The sequence below is a fragment of the Manis pentadactyla genome, chromosome 4, assembly GCF_030020395.1.
Source record: "Manis pentadactyla isolate mManPen7 chromosome 4, mManPen7.hap1, whole genome shotgun sequence".
NCBI classification, from domain to species: domain Eukaryota; kingdom Metazoa; phylum Chordata; class Mammalia; order Pholidota; family Manidae; genus Manis; species Manis pentadactyla.
In genome coordinates this window covers 133823432-133844275 of record NC_080022.1, presented here as the reverse complement: position 1 = coordinate 133844275, position 20844 = coordinate 133823432, and the positions used below count along the sequence as shown (strand labels likewise).

General features: G+C 40.3%; 2 protein-coding genes across 2 annotated transcripts in view; both read left to right on the top strand.

Moving 5' to 3' along the window:
* Positions 1–20844, top strand: part of LOC118916536 (ubiquitin carboxyl-terminal hydrolase 43-like) — a 126978-nt gene that overhangs the window by 59527 nt on the left and 46607 nt on the right. The window contains 6 exon segments of the mRNA XM_057499484.1: positions 85–162; positions 956–1082; positions 1189–1537; positions 3606–3764; positions 4692–4856; positions 5103–5145. Of these exon segments, the coding sequence (XP_057355467.1) occupies positions 85–162; positions 956–1082; positions 1189–1537; positions 3606–3764; positions 4692–4856; positions 5103–5145 (921 nt within the window).
* Positions 15849–20844, top strand: part of LOC130683443 (serine/threonine-protein kinase TAO1-like) — a 139544-nt gene continuing 134548 nt past the window's right edge. The window contains exon 1 of the mRNA XM_057500877.1: positions 15849–15970. The gene's annotated coding sequence lies outside the window, so the exon portion shown is untranslated. The remainder of the gene's footprint in view (positions 15971–20844) is intronic.

Here is a 20844-nt window from a genome sequence, read left to right as displayed (position 1 = left end):
CCTGGGGCTGAGGCACCCGCTGCACCCTGAGAGATGTGGGGAGGCGGCTCGCTGTTTTCTGATGGCTCCTTGTTCTCTCCCCAGGTTTTTGCATCTCAGGAGGCCAGGAAGCCCCCCACACATCAAACTGGCCGTGGAGTGGGATAGCTGTGCCAAGGAGCGGTGAGGTCAACAGAATTTGTCTCTGCTGGGGAAAGATGGGGCCAGCTGTGCAAATGAATCTTCCTGGGCCCAGTTTCCCCCCATGTGACCATAAGGCAGTATGCACCCCTCCTGGATGCCATGTGGCCCATGCCTGTACAAAACCCAATGATAACTGTCTGTTATATAAACAGCGATAGTAATAGTACGAATGGTAGTGGTGGGTGTCGCCAGCACTGGGAACAGTGACAGTAGTAAATGGTATGTGATGCTTACCCACCCAGCCCGTGCCAGTCACTGCTCTGAGCACGTTATACATAGTGCAATTTATCTCATCTTTCTCACACCCTATGTGGTAGGTACTACTGTAATCCACATTTTCAGATGTCAGATGTGGAAACCGAGGCCAAAGAGGTTAAACAATGTCACATACTGTCACACAGCTGATGCATGGCAGAGCTGGGATTTGAACCCAGGTCTTCTGGCTCAAGTCCACACTCTTAAACAGTAACTTGGCTGCTTGTGTAACACCGAGTGCATCTGCCCTACCTTGAAAAAGGGCACTGTTCAGTCCAGCAAGGATTTATTAATCTACTAGGTGCTGGGCCCTGCACTAAGACGAGGAAACAAAGACCCATAAGCCAAGTATGTGGTCCCTCTTGGAGCTGGTGGCGGAGCCTGAGAATCCCAGGAGCACTGAGCGAGCACTGAGGCAGGGTGTGCACGAGGCACCAGGTGGAGCACCCTCGCCTCCCTGGCTCCGGTGAAGCCTCTGTTGGAGGTGAGAAGCGCTAACGCCATTGGTCTTCTGCAGCCTGTTCGGGAGCCTGCAGGAGGAGCGGGTGCCAGATGCAGACAGTGTGTGGAGGCAGCAGCAGGCTCATCAGCAGCACAGCTGTACCCTGGACGAATGTTTTCGGTCCTACACCAAAGAGGAGCAGGTGCCTCCCCGGGGGTCCACTCCTGGGCCGGGAAGGGGGCTGGTCACCTTTCGGTGGTCAGCTGTGGGCCCTGGGGGCCTCACAGTCCTGGTGGCTTCCTTGCCAGCTGGCCCAGGGCGACGCCTGGAAGTGCCCGCACTGCAAAGCCCTCCAGCAGGGCATGGTGCAGCTGAGCCTGTGGACGCTGCCGGACATCCTCATCATCCACCTCAAGAGGTTCTGTCAAGTGGGCGAGAAGAGAAACAAGCTCTCCACGCTGGTGACGTTTCCACTCTCTGGCCTCAACATGGCTCCCCACGTGGCCCAGAGAAGCGCTGGCCCCAGGCCTGGGCCAGGCCCCTGGCCTTCCTGGAAGCAGCCAGCCTGTGTGCCCACCAGCTACCTGCTGGACTTCCTGTACGACTTGTATGCGGTCTGAAACCACCACGGCAGTCTGCAAGGTGGGCATTACACAGGTGAGCCTCACCTTCTGGCTCAGGGCTGCCAGGGCCATGTTTGTGGCTGTGGCCTGGGCCAGAAGATGTCCCGGGAAGAGGCACTCCTGGAATGCCACCTCACTCGGGCACTTGGCATGGGCTGACCCCTCACCCCAGGCACCTGCCAGAGGGTGGGGGGCTCGGGGTCCAAGCCAGAGTTGAGTTAGGTTGGTGGTTGGAATATGCAGTTAGTTACAGTCTCAGTATATTCAACCATATGAAAAGTAGGAGGATAACTGTGAGAACTGAGAGAGTGATGTTTACCCTTGTCTGTGATTCAACACAAGGACTCTTAACAAATTTTTAAAAATTATTTCAATGAATACATTTAATTTTTATCCCTTAGAGGAACTTGAGAGAAATAGACAAATGGAAGGACAGAAACAAATGGCTGGGTGGTGTGTTCAGTTGTCCATCGTCATATGCCTTGGTCCGTTCTATTCTAGAATAATGCGAATCATTTCATTTAAAGATTGCTTTAAATTATTTCAGGTTTTGAAAAGTGCATGTTTCCAGTGTTCTGACGTAGCTGCAATTTGGATAGCACTGGACCGTATAGAAATCGAGGATCATCACTCATTGAGCAAATGTAAGTACCTGCTCCGTGCCAGACCCTGTGCTAGGTGCTGGGGCTTCAGAGACGAACAAGACAGATATGAGTCCTGCCCTATGGGACTTGAGTCTAATTTCAGACACAGTAACACAGTGCTTGTCATGCTAGCCTTTCACCACCTGGTATCATGAAAATGTGATTGACTAATTGTGTCTGTGACAGAGGTAAGGCTTCTCTGAGGACATCACCTTTCTGTCAAGAGCTGAAGGATGAGGTGGAACTAGCTATGTGAATAATGGGAGGAAGGCATTATGGGCGGAGTCACTAGCATGTGCAAAGACCCTGGGGCAGAGCTTGGTGTGATTAAGAACTGATGACAGCCTGTCGTGGCTGAAGTGTAGTCATGCGAGGGTGAGTAACAAGGTGGGGCTGAGAAGAAGACACTGGAGGCCATACACAAGAGTTTGCATGTTTTCCAAAGGGCGATGGGAAGTCATTCAATGGTCGTGGGCAGAGGAGTAAAGACATAGTCTAATTTACAAAGTGAGATTGTAGCTCTGCCCTATGGGGAAGGGGTAGAAGAGAGCAAGAATGGAAGTTGGAATCCCAGTTAGGAGGATGTTTGTGGTTTCAAGTGAGAGGCAGTATCGGCTGGGATGCAGGCGATGACAACCAGGACACTCAAGACACATTTTGGAGTAGAATCAGTAAGACTGGCTTTTGGAGCAGGTGTGGGGTGGAGATTAGCGCCTGGTGCCTGGCTTGGAAAACTGCAGGGGTTAGAAAAACCATGGCCATTGGCCAAATCCAGTCCAGCCCCTACTTTTGTACAGCCCATGAGTTAAAAATGGTTTTTACATTTTGATAAATGTTTGAAAAGAGGAGTAGATGGCATAGACTGTATGTGGCCACATGTGACCTACCAAGCCTAAAATATCTGGTGTCTGGCCCATTACAGAAAAAGCTAGCTGACTCCAGATTGGTGGGTTTTGGTACCATTCACTGAGATATGGAGGGAAAGGAGAAGAGTATTCTGTTGTAATTGCTTGCAAAGTAGTGGGATTCTTATTTATGAACATCTTCTTAAATGTTTGACTTCAGTTCATAAGTAGAGAAGTATATCGTAATTCCAACTGCGTGCTTTCACTGCATACTCACTCCGAGATGTGCACTTTGAAGCTTCTCAGAAGAAACAGGTGAGTGTTGCCATTACTGTCAGGCTAAACAGCTTGAAACTCCCTGGTACTGGAGGTTTTGCCTGAGCAGGGGCGGAGCAGAAGGATTCAACTTAAAGTAGCGGCACACTTTATCAATCATCAGCTGGAAGTGTAACTGATTAATCTTTTCTAGTTTCATAAAATTCATTTCCGGCCCCAAATGGACCAATTTTTCTCATTCTGTTACAAACAGGTCCATTTTTTAACTATGCCAGTGGGAAATGTGTCCTGCATTTTGGGGCTCCAGTAATGGGGTTTGGGATTTGGACCTTTGCAGCCTACTGCCGTAACTCTCTGGATGGCCAGTGGTACAGTTTCGATGATAGCACAGTAGAGCCACTTCTAGAAGATGAGGTCAGTACCTGAGGGGCTTACATCCTGTTCTATCAGAAGAGTAACAGCATCCCTGCCTGGTCAGCCAGCAGCTCCATGAGAGGTAGGTGCTCCCTGTAGGGCAAGGGGACTGGGATTCACTTTAGGAACTGGGAAGATGCTCCATCAGACATCGAGGTCCAGGAGAGGTCGGCAAGGATCTGCAAGAGGAAGCTCTGGCTGCTGCTCAGAGCTTTGGGCACTACAGGCTAGGATCCCATATGTAAGGAAGTAGGATGGACATATGGAAATCCAAGAGAGGGGAAGAGAATAATACATATAATGTTTTGTATCTGAGGTGTGTGACTCTTGGCTGATTGGGGTTTTGTATTTCCAGCTCACTCATATCAAGGCAGGTTTTAATTAAGCTTGTGCAATATGAACCTGCATCCGTCCTATTAGAAGAGAGGGGCAGTTATAAGGGACATGGGGCTTTAATAGGAAGTATGGCTACTTAACCACACCCCAGCAATACCTTTTTAGACGACCTCAAAGTTGCTTTGAGGAGAACAAAGGGTCAAACCTTTTTACATTACTGATTTCACTCCGCAAACTAGCCATCCATATTTCTGGGATGACAAAACTTTTTTTTTTTTTATTACTCAAGAGTTTCTCCTCAACAGTTATTGTAAAATGCCCAGATAAAACTAAGATGATTTAGGAGGCCTAAATCAACCTTAATCTGCTTTCCATTTACAGAAGATAGATGTAGAAAGAAGAATGAGAAACATAACCATATTTAGAAAACTGGTGACAGCTCATTCAGTGCTCACCAACACACCCCCCTTTCTGTGCCCAAATTCCTTGCCTTGATTTTTTCCACTTGGTCCTGTGGTTATGAATTGCAGGTTTCTCCTGGTCATTACCAAGTTGATATGATCTAATCCTGCTCTGGCCCAGGGCGCAGGGCTGGGCATCTGGCCATGAGAGGCTCCTCTGGGTCCCGAGGGCTGGAGTGGGGTCCAGCCTTCCCTCTGTGCTTCTTCCCCAGGTTCCACCAGCTCCTCCTTATCTGACCACTGGCTGCTCCCCCTCGGGAGCAATAACAGCAGCATGCGGGGAAGCCTGTTGTCCTGGAGCTCTGCCCCCAGCCCCTCCTGGCCCCAGGTGCCTGACACCCCTGTCTTCACAAACAGCCTCTCCAGGCAGGAAAAGGGTATGTTTCATCATGTGGGTTAAATTTATTGGTTTTATTTTCATTTCTGTAATGACCTTCGTTCCTCATTGTTATGAATGTGCTGGCACTGTATATGACCTTGAGTGTAAAGTGTCAGTCCTTAGGAGAGATTTATTCAAAGATTGGGTCTGCCGTGACCTAGCCCTCACCTACCTCCCCTCCTCCATCCATCGCCCTCCAGCCTCTGGCATGTTCTTTCTCTGCTCCCTGGGTGCCGTCTGACAGGGAAGACAGCACTTAAACAAGCCAATGAGTATAATGCCATGACGTAAGGCAGGGGTAAGTGCCAAGACACTCAACGTGGCACTCAGACAGGAGTCAGACGCAGCTCCAGAAAACTCCCAGAGAGACAGACTGGGCTGGGGTGGGAGAAAGCAGCAGAACTGCCCTCCAGACGCTTGCAGGCATTTTTCTTATCTAGTCATCATGATCCAGAGGTGAAATTATAGCCCTTTCACAAAGGAGAAAGCCAAGCCCCAGGAGTGACCGGTCCCAAGCTCACGCCTGGAAAGTGGCTGAGGAGCAAATCCACTGGCTCCCCTGGCTGTGGCGTCCTGGCGCTGTGCCTCTAAGATGTAAATTCGAATTTCTTCCATTTGGACACTGCAAGAGCCCTACTTCCAGAGGGAGTGTTCAGACCTGGGGTTTGAATGAAATAGTGATGGATTTAGAAACATGTTTGAGAAGTTCTTAGGTGGCTGGAAATCCAACCTTATTTTCTTGTAGTACTAAGCCTGAGCAAGACCTAAATCCAGCAGATAGGTTCTTAGTCATGGTTACTGTTACCTCCTCTCCCCATGGGTATGCGGGAGAAATTTTTCTGCTGTCACAGTGAGCAGAGGGGACTACTGGCATGTAGTCCCCAGGGGGCAGGGATGCTCAGTGTGCTGTGGTGCCCAGGGATGGTGCTGTTCAGTACAGAACTGTCCCTCCCAAGTGCCAGGAGTCCTCTGTAGAGGAACCCTGATAGCTTGGGAACATCATTGTTCCAGCAGCTCTAGTTATGGGGCATCAGAATTGTGAAGGCATTTTAAACCAAAACTTTGGATACGAGTTTTGTGGGAACTGCAGCTTACATACTTGAGGACAGGTGTTGAGAGAGACTCTGCAAGAAAAAGGATATAAACACCTTACTTGTGCAATTTTTATAAAAATGTGACCATGTGAAAAATGGCAAGGGTCCTTCCCAGAGGCCCCCCTGTCAGTAAGGGGCCCCAGGACTTCAGCTTTTCAGTCAATTTGAGTCAGTTTGTATGCTCCTGATGATAAATGTCCTCTGTGGCTTTTTTTTGGGCCTCAAAGGTTTTGATTTTTACATTTTCAGTGCTTTCCAGATAGTATTTATTTGCTTTGATTTCCTCTTTGCTCTAAAGGATATCTGGGAACTTTAGTGTTTAAGATTTTTTTTGTTCACCCTTATAGCCTTTGTTTCTAATTTTGTGGCTTATGATCCAAGAATGTGGTTTTCAAAAGTTATTCCCTTTATGTGATCAAGTAAGTAGGTAATTATTATTTTGTCAGTGCTCTGTGTGTACATAAAATAATGTATATTATGTTTATTTGAGGGATGCGAGCTTTATAACTATCAAATTAAGTGAGTTGATTGCCGTTATGCAGGTCATGCCTTTAAACTGACCTTATTTAGGACTGCCTGGGTAGAAGAAGGTATATTGAAACCTTCCTGTATAGCCCAGTTTTTTTTAAGTACTCCAGGAGTTTTAATAATTTTTACTGTATGTTGTATGTAGGTGTTAATATGTCTTGTTTCTGGGTGGAAGTGGATGACTGTTATATCTTCTTTGTAAGTTGTTATAAGTTGTGTCTTTTCTCATTATAATGTTGCTTTTACCCTGCTAACGTTTTTCATCTCCAGTTCTTTGTTGTTCAAGATGAGTAATTAGTCCCCTTCTTCCTTTCCTTTTGTTTGTGTTTGCCTGGTATCATTTTTCCCTTCTCTTTTGCTTTGTGAATCTCTCTTTGAGAGTTAGTTTTAAGTGGTTTCTGGTAAACAGTATGGTGCAGGAGTTTTATTTCACTTTATATATTTATTTATTTTTTTGAGAGGGCATCTCTCATATTTATTGATCAAATGGTTGTTAACAACAATAAAATTCTGTATAGGGGACTCAATGCACAATCATTAATCAACCCCAAGCCTAATTCTCATCAGTCTCCAATCTTCTGAAGCATAATGAACAAGTTCATACATGGTGAACAAGTTCTTACATAGTGAATAAGTTCTTACATGGTGAACAGTGCAAGGGCAGTCATCACAGAAACTTTCGGTTTTGATCACGCATTATGAACTACGATCAGGTCGGATATGAATATTCGTTTGATTTTTATACTTGATTTATATGTGAATCCTACATTTCTCCCTTATTATTATTATTATTATTTTTAAATAAAATGCTGAAGTGGTAGATAGATGCAAGATAAAGGTAGAAAACATAATTTAGTGCTGTAAGAGGGCAAATGTAGATGATCAGGTCTGTGCCTATAGACTAATTATTAATCCAAGCTAGACAAGGGCAATAAAACATCTACGGATGCAGAAGATTTCTCTCAAAACAGGGGGGGTGAGGTTCTAAGCCTCACCTCTGTTGATCCCCAGTTTCTCACCTGATGGCCTCCCTGCGACTGTTCCTGTCTTAGGTTGTTCCTCCCTTGAGGAATCTTACCCGTCTCTGGCTATCCAGTCATCTTCCAGGGCCATACAGGGAAATATAAAGTTGGTAAGTGAGAGAGAAGCAATATTCTTTGAAAAAGTTAGCTTTTTACTTCTTTGCAGATTTATGCCCTGTGGCTTCTATGCCCAGCATTTGTCTTGAGGTATCTTTACCACTTGGAAGAATTATGATACTCGGTAATTTTCGATATGAGGCATGAATTCTACTAAAGGGTTATAATTAGGAAGGAAGAAGAAAAGCTATAGAAGTAGCAGATGGAAGAAAAAATGGGAAGATTGATTATTTCTTTGACATATCTTCTTGTAGAGTAACATAAGCATGTATAGGTTTTAACAAACTACAAATTAAATTGTGTACACACATTAACATAATAGGAATACTGTTACATAACAAAAGCAGACCTACAATTACCAGCCATATCCAGTGAAACCAAGAAAACCAGTTAGGTACCCTAGGCATTTGTGAAAACTTATCAATAATATGGTGGATATTGTCTAACTGAATTTGAATAGTTTGAGAAAAATCAGACAAATTAAAACAACACACTCCTGGGAACTGTTCACATCCCATATGTTCTTTTAACAATAGATAGTCTACAGTCACACGATTTTGGAGCACTGAAACTTGCACTTCTCCTAAATTCTTGGTTGAGTTCCAACAATATAGATCCAGTCAAATTTGTTGTTTTACTGTATGCACAGGCCAGCTTAGATATCTCCTTCTTCATTCCATTGGCAAGTCCAGGAACTGGTGGGATGAATGCAGCTACAACTGCAACAGCGCGAGGATCTTTGTTGAAGTTTTTTGATGATCATCTTCTGGAATGACTCTTCCAGAGGATGTTGATGTTGGAAGTTCTTCTTCATATCGTATCTTAATTCATTTTCTGGTTAGTCAAATTAGGCTTTGATCCTCTGTATAAACACAAACAAACCCTTTGCCCACACTTTGATATGACCTTTATACCATTGTGAAGAACCTATTGGAGATCACCACACAGAAACTGCTTTTTTTTTTTTTAAGAGAAACGAATATTATCAGAAAAATGTACTTCCATAGCTGATCATCTGACACCCTTTAAAAGATTAAGGATATGTAAAGCATACATTAATCGTTGATTTGCAGTTTGTTTTATCCTATCAGGGAGTAATCCCCCTTTTCTTTCTCTCTTTTTTTTTGTTATCATTAATCTACAATTACATGAAGAATATTATGTTTACTAGACTCTCCCCTACACCAAGTCCCCCCAACAAACCCCATTACAGTCACTGTCCATCAGCATAGCAAAATGTTGTAGAATCACTACTTGTCTTCTCTGTATTGCACAGCCCTCCCCTTTCTCCCACCCCCCACATTATGCATGCTAATCATAATACCCCCTTTCCTCTTCCCCCCCTTATCCCTCCCTACCCAGCCATCCTCCCTAGTCCCTTTCCCTTTGGTACCTGTTAGTCCATTCATGGGTTCTGTGATTCTGCTGCTGTTTTATTCCTTCAGTTTTTCCTTTGTTCTTATACTCCACAGATGAGTGAAATCATTTGGTATTTGTCTTTGTCTGCTTGGTTTATTTCACTGACCATAATACCCTCTAGCTCCATCCATGTTGTTGCAAATGGTAGGATTTGTTTTCTTCTTATGGCTGAATAATATTCCATTGTGTATATGTACCACATCTTCTTTATCCATTCATCTACTGATGCACACTTAGGTTGCTTCCAATTCTTGGCTATTGTAAATAGTGCTGCAATAAACATAGGGATGCATCTGTCTTTTTCAAACTGGAGTGCTGCGTTCTTAGGGTAAATTCCTAGGAGTGGAATTCCTGGGTCAAATGGTAAGTCTATTTTGAGCATTTTGATGTACCTCCATACTGCTTTCCACAATGGATGAACTAATTTACATTCCCACCAGCAGTGTAGGAGGGTTCCCCTTTCTCCACAACCTCGCCAACATTTGTTCTTGTTTGTCTCTAGGATGGTAGACATACTTACTGGTGTGAGGTGATATCTCATTGTGGTTTTAATTTGCATTTCTCTGATAACTAGCCATGTGGAGCATCTTTTCATGTGTCTGTTGGCCATCTGAATTTCTTCTTTGGAGAACTGTCTGTTCAGATCGTGTGCCCATTTTTTAATTGGGTTATTTGCTTTATGTTTGTTGAGGTGGGTCAGCTCTTTATATGTTTTGGATGTCAAGCCTTTATCGGATCTGTCATTTACAAATATATTCTCCCATACTGTAGGGTACCTTTTTGTTCTATTGATGGTGTCTTTTGCTGTGCAGAAGCTTTTCAGCTTAATATAGTCCCACTTGTTCATTTTTGCTTTTGTTTTCCTTGCCTGGGGAGATATATTCAAGAAGAGGTCACTCATGTTTATGTCTAAGAGATTTTTGCCTATGTTTTTTTCTGAGTTTTATGGTTTCATGATTTACATTCAGGTCTTTGATCCATTTCGAATTTACTTTTGTGTATGGCGTTAGACAATGGTCCAGTTTCATTCTCTTACATGTAGCTGTCCAGTTTTGCCACCACAATCTGTCATTTCCCCATTGTATGTCCATGGCTCCTTTATCAAATATTAATTGACCATATATGTTTGGGTTAATGTCTGGAGTCTCTAATCTGTTCCACTGGTCTGTGGCTCTGTTCTTGTGCCAGTACCTAATTGTCTTGATTACTATGGCTTTGTAGTAGAGCTTGAAGTTGGGGAGTGACATCCCCCCCACTTTATTCTTCTTTCTCAGGATTGCTTTGGCTATTCAGGGTCTTTGGTGTTTCCATATGAATTTTTGAACTATTTGTTCCAGTTCGTTGAAGAATGTTGCTGGTAATTTGATAGGGATTGCATCAAATCTATATATTGCTTTGGGCAGGATGGCCATTTTGACGATATTAATTCTTCCTAGCCATGAGCATGGGATGAGTTTCCATTTGTTAGTATCCCCTTTAATTTCTCTTAAGAGTGTCTTGTAGTTTTCAGAGTATAGGTCTTTCACTTCTTTGGTTAGGTTTATTCCTAGGTATTTTATTCTCTTTGATGCAATTGTGAATGGAGTTGCTTTCCTGATTTCTCTTTCTATTGGTTCATTGTTAGTGTGTAGGAAAGCCACAGATTTCTGTGTGTTAATTTTGTATCCTGCAACTTTGCAGTATTCTGATATTAGTTCCAGTAGTTTTGGAGTGGAGCCTTTAGGGTTTTTATGGTCAATATCATGTCATCTGCAAATAGTGACAGTTTAACTTCTTCTTTACCAATCTGGATTCCTTGTATTTCTTTATTTTGTCTGATTGCTGTGGCTAGGACCTCCAGTACTATGTTAAATAACAGTGGGGAGAGTGGGCATCCCTGTCTTGTTCCCTATCTCAGAGGAAAAGGTTTCAGCTTCTCGCTGTTCAGTATGATGTTGGCTGTGGGTTTATCATATATGTCCTTTATTATGTTCAGGTACTTGCCCTCTATTCCCATTTTGCTGAGAGTTTTTATCATGAATGGATGTTGAATTTTGTCAAATGCTTTTTCAGCATCTATGGAGATGATCATGTGGTTTTTGTCCTTTTTGTTGATGTGGTTGATGAAGTTAATGGATTTTCGAATGTTGTACCATCCTTGCATCCCTGGGATGAATCCCACTTGGTCATGGTGTATGATCCTTTTGATATATTTTTGAATTTGTTTTGCTAATATTTTATTGAGTATTTTTGCATCTACTTTCATCAGGGATATTGGTCTGTAATTTTCTTTTTTGGTGGGTTCTTTGCCTGGTTTTGGTATAAGGGTGATGTTGGCTTCATAGAATGAGTTTGGGAGTATTCCCTCCTCTTGTATTTTTTGGAAATCTTTAAGGAGAATGGGTATTATGTCTTCTCTGTATGTCTGATAAAATTCCGAGGTAAATCCGTCTGGCCCGGAGGTTTTGTTCTTGGGTAATTTTTTGATTACTGCTTCAATTTCTTTGCTTGTAATTAGTTTGTTTAGATTTTGTGTTTCTTCCTTGGTCAGTCTTGGAAGGCTGTATTTTTCTAGGAAGTTGTCCATTTCTTCTAGGTTTTCTAGCTTGTTAGCATATAGGTTTTCATAGTAGTCTTTAATAATTCTTTGTATTTTTGTGGAGTCTGTCATGATTTTTCCATTCTCATTTCTGATTCTGTTGATGTGTATTGATTCTCTTTTTCTCTTAATAAGTTTGGCTAGAGGCTTATCTATTTTGTTTATTTTCTCAAAGAACCAGCTGTTGGTTTCATTGATTTTTTCTATTGTTTTATTCTTCTCAATTTTATTTATTTCTTCTCTCATCTTTATTATGTCCCTCCTTCTGCTGACTTTAGGTCTCATTTTTTCTTCTTTTTCCTGTTTCGATAATTGTGATGTTAGTCTATTCATTTGGGATTGTTCTTCCTTCTTTAAGTGTGCCTGGATCGCTATATACTTTCCTCTTAAGACTGCTTTCGCTGCGTCCCACAGAAGTTTGGGCTGTGTGTTGTTGTTGTGATTTGTTACCATATATTCCTTGATCTCTATTTTAATTTGTTCGTTGATCCATTGATTATTTAGGAGCATGTGTTTGTGAGCCTTTTTGTTTTCTTTGTAGAATTTATTTCTAGTTTTATACCTTTGTGGTCTGAAAAGTTGGTTGGTAGAATTTCAATCTTTTGGAATTTACTGAGGCTCTTTTTGTGGGCTAGTATGTGGTCTATTCTGGAGAATGTTCCATGTGCACTTGAGAAGAATGTATATCCTGTTGCTTTTGGATGTAGAGTTTTGTAGATGTCTATTAGGTCCATGTGTTCTAGTGTGTTGTTCAGTGCCTCCATGTCCTTACTTATTTTCTGTCCAGTGGATCTATCCTTTGTGGTGAGTGGTGTGTTGAAGTCTCCTAAAATGAATGCATTGCAGTCTATTTCCCACTTTAGTTCTGTTAGTATTTGTTTCACATATGCTGGTGCTCCTGTGTTGGGTGCATATGTATTTAGAATGGTTATATCCTCTTGTTGTACTGAGCCCTTTATCATTATGTAATGTCCTTCTTTATCTCTTGTTACTTTCTTTGTTTTGAAGTCTATTTTGTCTCATACTAGTACTGCAACCCCTGCTTTCTTCTCTCTGTTGTTTGCCTGAAATATGTTTTTCCATCCCTTGACTTTTAGTCTGTGCATGTCTTTGGGTTTGAGGTGAGTTTCTTGTAAGCAGTATATAGATGGGTCTTGCTTTTTTTATCCATTGTATTACTCTGTGTCTTTTGATTGGTGCATTCAGTCCATTTATCTTTAGGGTGACTATTGAAAGATAAGTGCTTATTGCCATTGCAGGCTTTAGATTCGTGGTTACCAAAGGTTCAAGGTTAGACTCTTAATATCTTACTGCCTAACTTAGCTCGCTTATTGAGCTGTTATATACACTGTCTGGAGATTCTTTTCTTCTCTCCCTTCTTATTCCTTCTTCTCCATTCTTTATATGTTGGTTGTTTTATTCTGTGCTCTTTAGTGTTTCCTTTAACTGCTTTTAGTGGGTAGTTGATTTTATTTTTTGCCTTTAGTTAGTATTTGGTTGGTCTGCTTTCTTTGCTGTGATTTTGTTTTCTCTGGTGACATCTGTTTAGTCTTAGGAGTGCTCCCATCTAGAATAGTCCCTCTAGAATACCCTGTAGAGGTGGTTTGTCGGAGGCAAATTCCCTCAACTTTTGCTTGTCTGGGAATTGTTTAATCCCTCCTTCATATTTAAATGATATTCATGCTGGATACAGTATCCTTGGTTCAATGCCCTTCTGTTTCATTGCATTAAATATATCATGCCATTCTCTTCTGGCCTGTAAGTTTTCTGTTGAGAAGTCTGATGATAGCCTGATGGGTTTTCCTTTATAGGTGACCTTTTTCTCTCTAGCTGCCTTTAAATCTCTTTCCTTATCCTTGATCTTTGCCATTTAAATTATTTTGTGTCTTGGTGTTTTCCTCCTTGGGTCCTTTCTGTTGGGAGTTCTGTGTATTTCCGTGGTCTGTTTGATTATTTCTTCCCCCAGTTTGGGGAAGTTTTCAGCAATTATTTCTTCAAAGACACTTTCTATCCCTTTTTCTCTCTCTTCTTCTTCTGGTACCCCTATAATATTGATATTGTTCCTTTTGGATTGGTCACACAATTCTCTTAATATTGTTTCATTCCTGGAGATCCTTTTATCTCTCTCTGTGTCAGTTTCTATGCGTTCCTGTTCTCTGGTTTCTATTCCATCAATGTCCTCTTGCATCTTATCCATTCTGCTTATAAATCCTTCCAGAGTTTGTTTCACTTCTGTAATCTCCTTCTAGACGTCTGTAATCTCCCTCTGGACTTCATCCCTTAGCTCTTGTATCTTTCTCTGCATCTCCGTCAGCATGTTTATGATTTTTATTTTGAATTCTTTTTCAGGAAGACTGGTTAGGTCTGTCTCCTTCTGTCTCTGTAATCTTTGTCTGCCTCAAATTTTGCCTTTTCATGGCGATAGAGATAGTTTGCAGAGCTGGCATGAGTGACGGCTGGAAGAACTTCCCTTCTTGTTGGTTTGTGGCCTTCCTCTGCTGGGAGAACACTGACCTCTTGTGGCTTTTGCTGGGGAGGTGCGTGCAGATGGGGCTTCTGATTCTTACTCTGCCTCTATGGAGTTTATCTCTGCTGTTGCTGTGGGCGTGGCCTGCCTTGGGCTGCTACTCCGATATTGTGGAGTCTCATTGGAGGGAGAACGGCCAGGAGGCTGTTTATCTCCGTGAGGGGCCTCTGAGCTGCCCTGCTATCCAGGGGTTTAGGGTGCCCGTGGTTCCCTGCTGCTGGACTAAGTGTCCCAGGATGCTTCTGTCCGGCTGTGGGGTCCCTGTCCCTTTAAGACTTCCAAAAAGCACTCGCTTTTCTTTGTCCCTGGGGCGCTGACTGCAGCGACCCTCTCACAGGTCTTACTGTCCTGTTTCCCTAGTATCCAGGACCCCATGCATGCACTGTGTCTGCACTCTGGTGCGGATGGCTAGGACTGGCTATTTAGCAGCCCTGGGCTCCCTCTCCCTCCCTGCTCCGACTCCTCTCCTCCTGCCTAGAGCTGGTGTGTGGGGCGCTAGGGTCCCGCCGGGCTGTGGCTTGTATCTTACCCCCTTCGTGAGGCGCTGTGTTCTTGCAGGTGTGGATGTGGTCTGGATGTTGTCCTGTGTCTTCTGGTCTTTTAGGAAGAGTTGTCTTTGTTGTATTTTCAAAAATATATGTGATTTTGGGAGGAGATTTCCGCTGCTCTACTCACACCGCCATCTTGGCTCTGCCTGGAAATAAGAAGATTTAAAAAAATGGATTGTTCATTTTTTCAAGCAAAAAATTGGGACATTAGGTCAAACAGCACTTTTCAATATTTTGAATTGGGGCAGTCCTGGAAAATACGTTTGTTTTATCATATGGCTTAGTCCCTGTGCTTTAGGAGCAGAGAGATGAAATGTGTATGCACAGTTAAGTATTTTCTATAAAAGAAATAGAAAGTAAAAAGGCTGTCACAAAAGGGAAAAACGAGGGACTGCTGGGGATTTGGTGTGAATCCTTCAGAGCCCCCAGTGCTGCTGAATAACAAACAGAAACTCAGTAACTGTTTTGAGAGAATTCTGGTGAGCTTACCTGCCTAGTGGGTGTGTGCCCTTTGTCACCAGAGCATTTGTTGTAGGATATAATGTACGTGCTGTTCCTGTCCTATAAAGCTCTTCACCAGATATCTATGGGGCTGGCTTCCTCACCTTGCCTGGGATCTTGTGTCCCATTATCCTGCTTTATTTTTCTTCTTAGCACGTATCAACACTATGTATTTGCTTTATGCCTTTGTCCCTTCACTAAGCTCCTTGGAGCAGGGACTTTTGTGCACTGCTATATCCTCCAGGTCCTAGAATAGGGCTCACTACAGAGGAGGACCTTCATAACTGTTGAATGTTTTATGGATGAGTGAATACAAATGTGTTATGAGTGGCAGAGTGGTTAGGAGCAAAGGCTCAGGGTCAGACAGCCTTGGTTTACAGCTGATGGTACCACCTGGGCAAATGGCTCAACCTTTGTGCCTGATTTCCTCACATGTGAAATGGACATGGTGACAGCACTCCCTTTGTAGCATTTTGGGTGGATTAAGTGAGTTATTACAAATGAAGCATTCAGAATAAAGTCTGGCTCACAGTACCATTCAGCATGTTATTATTACTGTTACTGTCCTCCCTTCCTGTTTGAATTTGTGACTAGAATTAAAAACTCAAAGCTTAGATAATGCATAAAATTCTTTAAAAGAACCTTAAACATTTTTCTCCCCTTGTGACTCTGATACAGGTTCTCCACATACGATTCTACTTGCCAAATTGCACAAGAGATTGCTGAGAAAATTCAACAGCGGAATCGGTATGAAAGAAATGGTGAAAATACAACCAAGGTAAGCCAGGAGAGAATTAGTACTTGGAAGGATTTGTTTGATCCTTGAGGTCTGCAAACTCTCCTATTTCTGTGGCTCTGTGTGTGTGTGAGGAGTGGTTTGTATATTTATGTGTGTTGTATTGACATCACAACCAACCAGTTAATAGTCACTTAATCCCTGAGATTAAATGAAGCATGACATCCATTTAATTTCTTCAGTTTTTACCTTAGAAGTGTCTAACAATATTAGAGTCTAGTCAAGGGTACACTTTCCGCAGATAATAAATCTTTTAGGCTTTGTAGGACAAGAGGCAGAGTCCTCACGATTTTGAGTATCTATTCTCAACCAAAAGATAATAGTCTTTTTTTACATTTTACATGTAAAAATGTAAACAACTTGCAGGCTGTATAAAAACAGTTTTGGGATTTGGCTAGGAAATACATTTTTTAGAAAGTCATGAGTTCATACCAATATCTTTGGTTCAAATCCAACACCATGGGTTTCCTTCTGACCTTCCCCCTTCAAAATTAGTATTTTACTTTTTCTGTAGTGAGAACCCAGGTTTCCAAAAACATTGATAGATTTTTGCTCATTTGGCCTCCCTTATATTTTATAGAAAATAGTTTCAGAATTACTGTACACATACCATTACAACCACTAAGTAAAGTTTAAGTTTGTGTCTTTTTTTTTTAACTTAGAATATCCCATTAAGAATATTGAGGCTATTCTGTTCTAATATTTCTAGAATTGATTCTTTTTTCCCATGTCTCATGCTTTCATTTGTATCTGTTTATATTCATTTTTAGGGTTTGCTTTTTTCCCCTCAACTTGTGATTTAATTTTAAGTATGTAAAATATTTACATTATTTGAAATCAAAATTATATACATTGGTAATCTCAAAGTCTTGGTTCAATCCCACTCTTTTCCATCTACTCTTCACCTTTTTGCTATAGGTAACCATTTTCATTCATTTCTGATTTATGCTTCCTGTGTTTATTTTTACAGAAGTAAGCATCTTTGTGTGTGTGTGTGTATGTGGGTATGTGTGGGAATGATACATGCACATTCTCATTTCTTTTTACACAAAAGATGCTCTTTCTGTATCTTGTTCTTTTTATTTAATACTATATTGTAGAGGTCTCTCCATATTAAGTCACTGAGATCTTCACTGTTCTTCTTTAGGGCTGTTTAGTACTCTGATATGTAGATGTTCCATAGTTCATTTAATCTCTCTCCCAAGGATGAGCATTTAGTTTCCAGCCTTTGTTGTTATGAATGATGCTATAATAAATAGCCTTGTTCATATTTTTTCCTTTGTTTTTGTGGAGGTATCTTTTAAGGATGAGTTCTCAGAACCGGGGCATATGATATTTTTGTCTGTTGCCAAATTCCCCTCCACAGGTGTAGTCACCTTTGGCACTCCCACCAGCAGTGCACAAGAGTTTCTGTTACTTCACAGGCTGGCCAACACTGTCAATCTTCTGAATTTTTGCCAATCTGATAAGTGAGATAGAATATTTCTGTGTAGTTTTAAATTTCATTTTTCATATTGTGAATCAAATGAAGTATGTGTCCACATGGTTAATAGTTAAGCACTATTTATATATTTTTTTCTGTGAGCTTCTTGTTTTTGCCCATATTTCTGTTGGATTGTTGGTTTTTTTGTCTTTAATAGCTCTTTGCATATTGGGGAGAAGGGTTATTTGTGACATATTGTAATTGTCTCCTTTCCTTTGTTCTTTTTTTATGGTCGTCATAAAACCTATGGTCATCTGTCAAGTGAAAACTTTGGTTTTACTAAATGGTGTTGACTATCAGTGTTTAACTCCTTCTGTATTTTCACCCATAGCTTTTGCTATTTTGGTTTATAAAGGAATTTATTCCTGTTTTCTTCTAGTAAATGTACGGTTTCACTTTTTACATTTAGATCTCTGACCCATTTAACCAGTATCATCTTGGATCGTTAGATTATTTCTAATTATTAATGAGTTTTCAGTGTGGCTAAATTATTGCCCATGTTAGAATAAATTCCTCAATCTAGACTTTCTGGATTTAAGTTGTATAAAATTTTAAGTCCTTTGAACATATATGTGTGTGTGCATGTATTGCAGAATTGTGGTTCTACACCAATTATGATTATCTTAAAAATCTCTGGTGGAAGTATACAGTAGTGTATTATGCACCTTTTTATTACTTATGCCATTGAACATGTTTTCATATATTTATTGGATATTTACATTTCTTCCTTATGAATTGCCTGTGTATGTATGTCCTTTAATCTAATTTATTATTTCTTAACCTCAAGGTATTCTTTATAAATATGTTAAGTATAGTAAGTTTGGTAGAAATATTTTTTTAAATTAATTTGGCCTTTGGATAAATAACATTTTCTTTTTGACATGCACTTGTCTTTAAATTTTATTTGAAATTATTGGTATTTTTATTTGTGGTCTTTTCCTGTAGGGAGAGGGAAAATAACACTTAGAAAGGCCTTTCACATCCAGAAAATATATAAATGTTTTACCTAATTATCTAAATTTTCTTTACACTTTTCTTCTGTTTCTTATTTTTTTAATACATAAATCTTTAAAATATTTGAAGTTTACTTTGGCATTTTGTAGGCATCTTCTTTTATTTTTTTCCCATTTGCTTAATCAGTAATTCCCTTACTCCTCAGGAAATGAAATACCCTGTATTTCAGTTGTTGAGTTTTTGCACAACTGCACTGTTTCTGGATCTTTTGTTCTTTTGCACTGTTGACACTTTTTCGAACTGCCAACGTCATTGTCTTGTAGCTTTTATAAGACTTAATACATGATTGTTTCAGTCCCCCTTTGTTACACATATTCCTGGTTTTTCTGTAATCCTTCAGTCATCCTTCTTTTAGAGTAATTTTGCATAGCCTTATTAAAAAGATTTTGTGCTCTGCCTGAATTACCAACTCTTCTCCAGTAAAAGAACCCCAAATGGGATTTTGAACAGATATGTAGTATATTTATAGATTGAACTGAAAGGCATTTACATTTTTACAATATTGAGCATTTCCTTTTACTCATTAGTTCAGCAGTACTTACTGCACAGTTACTATGTTCCAGGTACTGTGTTAGATATTTTTCAGATTTTGTTGACACTGTTAATAACATTTAACAATAATAATTTAAAAAATTACTTCTCCCTAGCTATGACATAAATTTAGGAATGCCCTTGTTTTTTTTTAATTTTATGATTGATCACCTTAATTGACTTCTTTTCCTCTTTCTAGTAATCTTTCAGTTGATTCTCCTAACTTTCCCAATTAGACTATTATCAATCTGCAAATAAGGATTTCATCTCCTTCTTTTCAGTCTTTATGTATTTCTTTAGTGGGTCTGAAAGTGTTGATTAGAACTTCTAGACTGAAGTTAAGTAATGTTTCATTTAAGGCAGTAGTGTTCCAGTCTGTTTCCTTTCTTTGTTTTTGTTTTGTTTCTAATTAATTTCCCCCATGTTGTATTAATCATATGTTTATCTCATTTTGAAGCATTAACATTATAAAATGCTTTATTATTAAATTTCCTAACATCAAACTGTTCTTAAATTACTAGGATAGATTCTACTTGGTGATGGTATATTGTCATTTTTAATGTAATTCTGAATTTGCTTTGCTTGTATTTTTTAAAGACATATTTGTGATCCTCAAGGGAGATGGGCATGTGGTTTCCTTTTGTCCATTATCTCTATCAGTGCTTGTTACTAGGTTGTCTTAGCTTAAAATATGTTAGGCTTTCCATCTTTTTGTGTGATTTGGAAAGTTTCTTTTAAATTTTGAAAATGGGAATTTTTTCCTGATTATACAAGTAGTCATTTTCTTGTAAAATACTAAGAAGTCCTGTTACTTAGAGGTAACTGCTCTTGGCATTTTGATGTATTTGTATCCTAGATAATTTTTCTCTATGTGGATGACATTTTGTTTTCTGACTTGAATTTTTTTTTTTAACAAATTACAATGGATATCTTTCTGTTAACAAATTTAGATGTCAGTCACACTTTTTAGTGGCTGTGTACACTCATCTCTTGAGCTCTTTTGGCCTTTAATTTTGTGACCTCTTCTTAGGCCTGGAGTGTATGTGTGTTGTTATTTGTTTGTTTGTTTGTTTTGTTCTTTACTTTTTGAGTGAGGAGAGAACTGCTTTCCTTGGCTTTTCCCCATAAACACTGTGGGTGGTTTTTCCGTGGCTCCCTGAGGTATTAGAATAATTAAGGTTAGACTTTTCTTGGCTGCTGATACATTTGAGTGTTGCTTGATGTGTGCAGCCCTGGGCCAGCTTCTGCTGTTCTGTTTTTTCCTGACTGTGACCCTGCTAACTGAAGGAGGGAACCCTAGCTTCCACTCTACTTGTATAATTGCTGCTTTTAACAAGGTAGCAAATAAAATCTGTGGTTGTCTTTTTTAAAAACTATTGACTGTTAAATTAAATAATTAAAAATTATTGACTGTATTCATCTAAATGCTGACAGACTGACCATCTTTTGAAATCTCTTAGACTTTGGTTTTGTGGTAATGTCAGAATTTGCTGAGTTAAACACTAAGCGTTAAAAAATACTAAACAGAGTTATTAAATACTTCATGAAAATATTTAAGGACCTTAGTGTGGGTAATTTAGAATTTCCTAGGAGAAATAAAAAAAATTCAACAGGAATATAACAACTTTCTTTAAAATCCTATGTATTTTTAAAAGTAATTGTGTCTGTTTCTGTGGGAACTGACACCAAAACTAAGGATAGAATTCAGACAGTATATCCCCATGGCTCAAAATGTCTGTATTTTCAGGGAGATCATTCTTTTGATAGAATGGAACGAAGGAGGTAGTTTGTGTATTAGGAAGGCCTCTTTTAAATTCTGTTTCCGCAT